This window comes from Malania oleifera, chromosome 4 (genome assembly GCF_029873635.1).
Source record: "Malania oleifera isolate guangnan ecotype guangnan chromosome 4, ASM2987363v1, whole genome shotgun sequence".
In the NCBI taxonomy this organism is placed as follows: Eukaryota; Viridiplantae; Streptophyta; class Magnoliopsida; order Santalales; family Ximeniaceae; genus Malania; species Malania oleifera.
Window position 1 is genome coordinate 8,154,685 of NC_080420.1, and position 8,306 is coordinate 8,162,990.

Sequence of the window (8,306 nt, forward strand, 5' to 3'; positions counted from 1 at the left end):
GAAGTAATGAACTCTACTATTTCTTGTAAGGAGGGTCCAGATACAGTAATTTAGGAACCTTCTATAGATGGGAAATTTACCATGGTAAGTGCTTGGGAAATTATAGGGAGCATAAAGAGGAATTCCCAATTGCAAAATGTATCTGGCATCCTATGTTACCAAAAAGGATGTCAATTTGTATGTGGAAGTCTTGGTTCGCTTGTCTTCCGGTTGATACTCGTATTAAAGAAGTAGGTGTTTAGATGGCCTCTCGATGTGATTGTTGTTCAAATACCAAAATTGAATCTTTAGACCATGTGTTTTGCACCGGATTTTTTGCTCAGGAGGTATGGAAAAAAAGCAACAGTGGCTTTGGGTGTTAGTTGTATGGCAACGAGTACTTGGAAAGGTAGAGTTAATGTCTGGTTTAGTTGTGCAAGACGGGCCTCACAGTTAGGCATTTTGGTAGGTCTTATACCTAGTCTCATCATTTGGAGACTTTGGACTCGTCGATGTTAGAGCCATGATGGAATCAGTTCATGATTCGGTGTGAACTGTGTGACTTGATATTAAATATTGGTTGAGATCCATTTCAGACAAGTTAAATAAATGTGTACTTGCTTCTTGCACAGAAATTGCAGTCTTTCGTGCTTTGGATATTCAAGTAAAAAATATAGGGGTTCGTCTTTCTCGTGTAGTCAGATGGTGTAAACCTGAGATAGGTTGGGTTAAGTTGAACGTGGATGGGAGCTGTAGAGATAACCCAGGTAATTGTGGTGGTGGAGGCGTGGTAAGAGATGAAAAGGGTTTATTTAAAGCAGCGTTTTCCCCATTATTGGGTTATGGAACAAATAACATGGTTAAATTGAAGGCGATTATTTTAGGGACTAATCTGTGCAAAGATCTCGAATTTGATCAAGTGGAGATTGCATGTGACTCTATTTTGTTGGTTTAGTGGATAAATTCTAGGAAGTGTTCGGTTTGGAACTTATGGGAATTGTGGGAAGAGCTTATGCTAACATTGATAGGCATACAGTTCAAAGTGGAACGTGTTTACAGGGAGGCGAATAAAAGTGAAGATTTCTTTGCCAAATACTGTGAATCTGGTATTTCTCGTTCATATAGTTGTCAGAATGATCTTTCTCAACAAGTCAGGGGAATGATTTGATTGAATTTGTTGGGTTTTCTTTCTTTGCGCTCATAATGTTTTGTGTTATCTTCTAAAGTTTTGTTTGTTTTCCACTTATAGTTGTTTAGTGCTTAGTTTTTTTGTTTGGTTGCTGGTCTTTGGTTTTTTTGGTTTGGTTTATGTTGGTTAAGTTAGTTTAGGGTCTTGGAGTTTGCTTTTGTTGTCCCAAAGTCTCAAGATTGGAACTACGGTATTCCTTCGTCATAAGTGAGGGGTTTTCTAATAAAGTTAGGAGGTGCCACCCTCTTTTACCAAAAAAAAAAAAGTCAAACCAAAACGATATTGAGTTTGTAAAGGGCTCACCTTAGGTTCTTCATCTTTTACATTTATTTTCTTATGTTAAGAAAAAAGTTATAAGTTTGTCCCGATGGGGGTAATGCAGTGATAAATTATCTTTTTATATTTTTCTTAACACCTTAATAACAGTAAACTTTTGTCCAATCACCCAAGAATATAGGCTTGGTGCTAAATCACATGAATTTCTTGTAATTTTATCATATGTTATTGCCAATTGAGATTGAATTATACTTGTGGCCCAAGAAAGTATATTAAGACTACAATTTTCATCAATTGGGGGTTTACCAAAATTATTTGTTAGAAAAAAATAATGGAGAAGATTGCAAGCAAAAACAACTCAAGATAGAGATATTTGATTACATAAAGTATTCGGCTTCTAATATCTATAATTTAACTAAATTGTGTTTTACTCTTAAATTGTTAGTCATAATAGTCTGATCTATAAAATTTCATATTCAACTATTTCAAGTTCAAAACTTGATTGAAGTTGAAATTAAAACTTTAGTGTTGCATTTGGGAACGCAGATTTCGGACCTTAAATTTGGATTGGGGTAAATTTGAATAAATCTTAATATAATTTTATATTACATTTTATTCAAATCCAATAGGAATCCAAATTCAAAATCTCTCCAAACATAAGATAAGGATAAAAGTGTTATAATTAAAATATTGAAATTAATAAATAAAAATTGTTTGTTCACGTGCCTTATTTTTACCTTTTGGCTCGGCATATTTTTCAAATATAAGGAATTACTTAATTTGATCGTGTAAACTTGAAAATTTAGAACCACATAAAATATTCATCTCATTTTATATTCAGGAAAAAAATTATCATAGTGTTCAATTATTAAGGATTTGTATAGAAATATTAAGATCCCATTTGAAATTTAGAAAGTATTTTTTTTTACGAAAAAAAAACAAAAATTATAAAGAAATTATATTTTCACCTTTAGTTTTCATAATGAAAGGACAAAATTAGCTTTACACATCCTTAATATTTAATTCTTTTATTTTAAATCATAATAAAAATAACTTTTCACTCTTACTTATAATATTAAAAGAAAATAGAATAAAGAATAATTTTTTATTCCCCTTTTTTGCTACTTCCCTTTTTTCAAATAAAATCATTAACTCATTCAGGCTTTCTGGGAAAAAAATTACAATAACTAAGACAAAAAATTACAAAATAATGACGAAAAATGCATTAAAATATTTTATTTGAAGTTGTGTGAAATTTAATAAAATTTTATTTCATATTATATTTGAATTCACAAAAATCTAAATTTAAATTGCAAATTATAAACTTTCAAATCTGAAAAATTAATACATATATATTTTTTCATTAAAAATTTCAAATGGGCACATTCCAAATCTAAAAAAGTTGCAAGACGACAGACAGGCAAATAGAATAAGACTGCTCCATTACCAGAAATTCCAACCCGACACACACCACATGGACCTCAACCCGAACCGAATCACGCTTGGGCTCAATCACTGCATGGTGAACCGAGTTCACTCGGCCGAATCATTGCCCGAGGAAAAAAATATAAAATTATATATATTTATATATCTAATATTTATCAATAATCAATAATTAATCATCCGTAGAACCCGGTTTGCCTCCAAACCGCATCACGAACCCGGCTCATGTCTCGACCCTTGAGGGTCCGACCCACGCCCTCGAACACCGAAGTCGCCGCGCGGCTGCGCGCGTACTCACGCGCCACGTACTCGTGTGGGGGAATCCACTCCGTGTCGGGATCCTCCGCGCCGTCGTCCGAGTCAGGCATCGACTCCACCGAGTCGACGCAGAGAATCTTTTGCCAGTCCGGTACGTTCACGGGCAACGAGGTGGCTAAGTGGTGGTGAGCGTGCGACGTCGGTGGCTGAGGCGCCGCCGTCACGCCGTTGTTCTGGCTGCGGAACTGGTGCACGACCCTGGGCGACGCCGTCGTTTTGCCGCAGTCGTCGAAGGCCAGCGAGAGCCCGCCCGCGTGGCGGTCGGTCCTGGGCACGCGTCGCGGCGGCCTCGGCGCGACGGTGCCGTTGCTCTCGGCGGGGCACGGTATCCAGTCGCTATCCCGGTCAACGCCGTCGTCGACCACCGACCAGACATCTTCTTCGCCAAGCTCCGACGAGTCGGCGACGGTGGTGTCTTGGCCTTGACCGTGACTAAAGCTTCCGAGAAAACGTTCGCTGCGACTGGTCGTCAGTTTCCGACCCTTCGCCATGTGGGCCGTCTTACAGCATCGCCGGAATCTGACTGGGAGGGTTTCTCCGGTGACCCTCGTGGGGAAATAGAGCGAGAGCGGGAGAGTGATTATATGAAGTCCATAGGAGATGATCTCTCTGTCTGGCATAGGTTGGGGTTGGGAGGTTGAGCAGGTATATATAGCAGAGAGGGTGGTATCGTATGAGAGCATTGGGGAAGAAGACGTGGAGACGGCCGTGTGCATTTCATGTGAATTTAGAGTTCATTTTGTGTGAATTTCATTATTAAAATAAAGTAGTCCAATCACAGCAGATGGAGGGGAGGGAGAAAATAGAAGACAGTAATAAGAAAAAAGACGATGGAGGTGATTGGCGAGGCCCAGGCTAGTGTGGAAGCGCGTGGTGAGCATATTCGCGAGAGAGAGAGAGGATGATAATCTTTTGGAGTAGGGGGTTTTGAGAGGAGAGTAATGATTAGAGTTGTTGATGGGATGGTCCAATTGAGTGAGGATCGTGGACACTTGTAAGTCAAACTTTAAGCTGTCAATTGTCGTCGTCGCGTCGGTAATTTACCATCTCAACAACGTCTGCAATTCTCCATCACTATATATATATATATTGTCTAGAGGAAATTCTATGATACATAATTAAAACATTTTTGTTGTTAATTATTGAAGTGTAATCTTTCACCAATTTAATTTTAACACGTATAGGGAGATCTTAATCTTTTAAAATTATTTTTTGAATTTGAGTAACAAATTAGACTATAATATTTAGAGGGATCCTTATCTCTTGGATGACACACATCCAAATAGAAGAATCCTTATCTTAATTTTACTTTTGTAATTTATAATTTCATACATATATACATAAAAAAATGAACTAAATGTATAAAAATATTACAAAGTCTAACAAATAAATGATCGAGTATCTAGAGCCATTATACTGACATTATATACGGGTGAGGGGGCCTAACTTGATATAAAGGCTAAATAATTAAGTCCATATATATATATATATATATATATATATATATATATGGTCATGAAAATTATTAAAAACAAAAAGTTTTATAGGTTATACTTGATCGATGTTGTCATTTGTTGAATAAATGGTCAACAATTTTAAGTTTATGTACAAGTGAAAGATATTGTCAAGGTGGAGATTATGTGGTTAAGATTATTATTGGAGTACAAATAGAGATTATGCAAATTGAATTTGATTTCTAACTTTCTAGTACATATGGGAAGAAAATTCCCAACATATTGGTTAACCAAGTACTTTCATATTATTATTATTATTATTATTATTATTATTATTATTATTATTATTATTATTATATAGGTTAGCTTGACAAGCTACCCTTCCTCCTGATCAACGTTGCAAAGGGCCTAGTGCCCAGGTAGTTTGGCCAATAGTGGGCCAAGAACTCTACCACCCAATCAATTCTATTCCACTTAATCTTCCTTTCATGGCCGCATATCTTTCTGGCTAACGTTAATGAGTACATTGAACTATCCATGTGGTTGAGAGCCCTCATAACCCAGGCACAAAGACGCAATTATCAAGCGATCTTTCGAATTCTTGAAGAATGGGGGGCAAAGGAATCGATCGAGAAAGATCTCTTGTTCTTTATTATATAGTGATTGGATCTTGGTAAAGGCATTCCACAACGTGGTGGCATGTCCCCTCTTTACAATAACATCTACTACATTTCGATGGATAATCCAATCTATGCCACTCAACCATAGTTGTGGTGGTAAGGTCGCTCAAACGAACAAAGGGGAAGAAACCCCATAGGTCAAAAGCTCTCTCGATATCCTTTCAAGATAAAATAGGGCACCGGTTGGGTTTAGACAGATAATTTTGATTTGTTGGCAAAGAAGTGCAAAAATAGATTCGTCACTCTATTCCAATTGATTCAAATAAAATGAAGTAAAAGAACCCAAATTCCAAATGATCATATTTAAACTGGAAAAAAATAGATTATTCTTCGTCCCTAAGGATCCCTCCTTAGAGTCACTTGGGACATTTTGTTTTTTCTAAAAATCTTTCTAAGAAAATTTTGATCATCTTTATTGGATGATCAAGAGACATGAGCCTCTCTTAGAATGGCAACTAGCCTCTGGTTAAAAAATATTATCCACTTAAAGTTTGTAAATAATTGAGAGGTTTCACATGCAAAGTTCAGATTAATTCCTGTATATGCTAAAATTTTGAGTATTGAAAAGACCAAATTAATAATATATTGAAATATGATTTGGTGTTTGAGTAAGGCATACTATCATCTTAGAGTTTTAGAGTTTTATCGGCATAGTAGTGAAAGGTTTCATTTCTTGAGAATCATAGCAATAAATTAAAATAGTTTGCCAAGTGAATAATCTCTCAATTTATTTTGGCTTCTTCTCTATCTTACTAGCCACTTAATGCATGTATAATATGCTCTTTTTTTTTTCTCTTTAAAAATTAAAAATATTTTAAAAATATTTTTTTATTTCCGTAATTTAATTAAATATTGGTTTCTTTCTTTCAACCATTTTGATTTTTTTTTGTGTCTTTAATGATACATTGTTGAGTAAAATATCAAGTAATAATAAAAAATATTAAAATTTCAAATTTTTAATAAGAAATTTTAGATGTTAAAAAACTATTCACAAAGAAAAGTCAGATGATTGTGTTAGGTAAGGGTGAGCATTCAGTCGATTTGGTTAATTAACCAAATTAACTAAAAAGTTTCGGTAAAAAAATCTCATTAATTAAATCGATCGAATCGAATTTAGGTTAAATCAATTGACCGATTTAATAATTTAATATTTATAAAATATATATATAATAAATAAAATTTTAGTGTATATATAATATATAAAATATTTTAATATAATATATATATAATTATTTGTTATTAATTTATATTATTTGGTTAACCTAATCAACCAAACCCAAAAACCGAACTGAAAATCAAAAATCAAAATTCAAAGAAAATGAAAACCGAACCAAATCGAATAAATTTTTAACGTAACCGAACTGAACCGACCGAATTTACTCGATTAATTTGATTTTAACCAAATTATGCTCATCCCTAGTGTCAGGTTTAAGTTAGTCGTATAATATAGTTTAAGTTTGTCATATAATATTTATGGGTTAATTATATGCATGTAAATATGAATTAATTAGGGAATTCTTGCCCTATATATTTAGAGGCGTTGAATTTGGATTTGTATTATATTTGGATAAAATTTAATCTAAATACACTCAAATCCAAATTAAAGGAATGAAATTCATGCTCCCAAACACCTTATTGGTATTTTTTTTTTAATTATCATTAGCTTTTTTCTATTCAATTGACATTTTTATATAAAATATTTCAAAAAACAATTAAAAGGTGACATGAGACATGTGATTAAGACTCTAATAAGTAATAAAAGAGTATTTGAATTATAATTTATAGAAAATGAAACAAGAATTTTCTCCAACAACATTTCAATAAGTAATCAATTTTATAACTTCTACATTAGAGGTTTCAACTATGGGTGAGCATTCGGTTGGTTCAATTGATTCGGTTAATTAATCGAACTAACCGAAAAATTTTAGTTAAAAATCTCATTAACCGAACCAACCAAAATTCTATATTTAACCGAATTTAAAACCGATTGAACCGAATTTCAGTTAAATCAGTTAACCGATTTAATATATATATATATATATATATGTAAAATATAATATAAAATTTTAATGAATATAATATATAAATAAATAAATAAATAAAATTTTAGTATATAATATAAATATATTTTTTTAATATATAATATATAATTATTTATTATTAATTTATATTATTCGGTTACACCAAATTAATCGAAGCCAAAAATAGAAAATCGAATTTACTTGGTTAATTTGTAAATTTGATTTTAATTGAATTATGCTCACTCCTAATTTCAACTACTAATTGTAAAGGTGAATGGGATGTAAGAGATGATTTTATATTTTGTTGTGTACTCAAATCCAATCTGGGCCTCTAATGACAATGGAAAAAAAATGACATTGTGTTGCTTAGATAACTAAATTTAGATTTTGTTGTCCAAAATAAAAAATAAAATTAAAAAAACTGTGTTTTCTTTCCTAATTTCTATTATTTGGATCGTGATGATCATTCACAGTTAGTGGTTGTGGGTGATCCCAAAAAGTACTTAATTGTTGTGGAACCCTATTAACAATAAACTCGACAAATGATATACAATGATGGCTAATAAAGGTAGTTGATGGTGCTCGTCATCTATCATTAGTAGCGATTGACCACCTATAACAACCATTAGTCATGACATAACAATGAAGATAAACATAAGACTCTTTTCATTAAAATGTTAGGATTTGAGTTTTGGGGATTACGATTTTTTACGTGAGATAATACTTTAATATTTAAATAGAGAAAGTTTGAGGGGTATAGCTATTATTTCGATAGATTAGTCGTATTTTAAAAGGGCCTCAAACACTATTATTTTAAAATAATAATAATAATAATAATAATAATAATAATAAAGGACGAAGATAAATTTTAGGTATTTTGAATTCTCTCGTAGTTTATTACAAATATTTTTGAAAAAAAATAAATTAAAATAAAGGCTTTTAGCGT

The 8,306-nt window shown here is 32.7% G+C and overlaps 1 protein-coding gene across 1 annotated transcript; it reads right to left on the reverse strand.

Annotated features, from left to right (window-relative positions):
- Positions 1-2,778: 2,778 nt before the first annotated feature.
- Positions 2,779-4,014, reverse strand: LOC131154474 (protein S40-5). The gene has a single exon (XM_058107274.1). The coding sequence runs from the start codon at positions 3,919-3,921 to the stop codon at positions 3,064-3,066; it is 858 nt and encodes a 285-aa protein (XP_057963257.1). The 5' UTR covers positions 3,922-4,014; the 3' UTR covers positions 2,779-3,063.
- Positions 4,015-8,306: the final 4,292 nt, after the last annotated feature.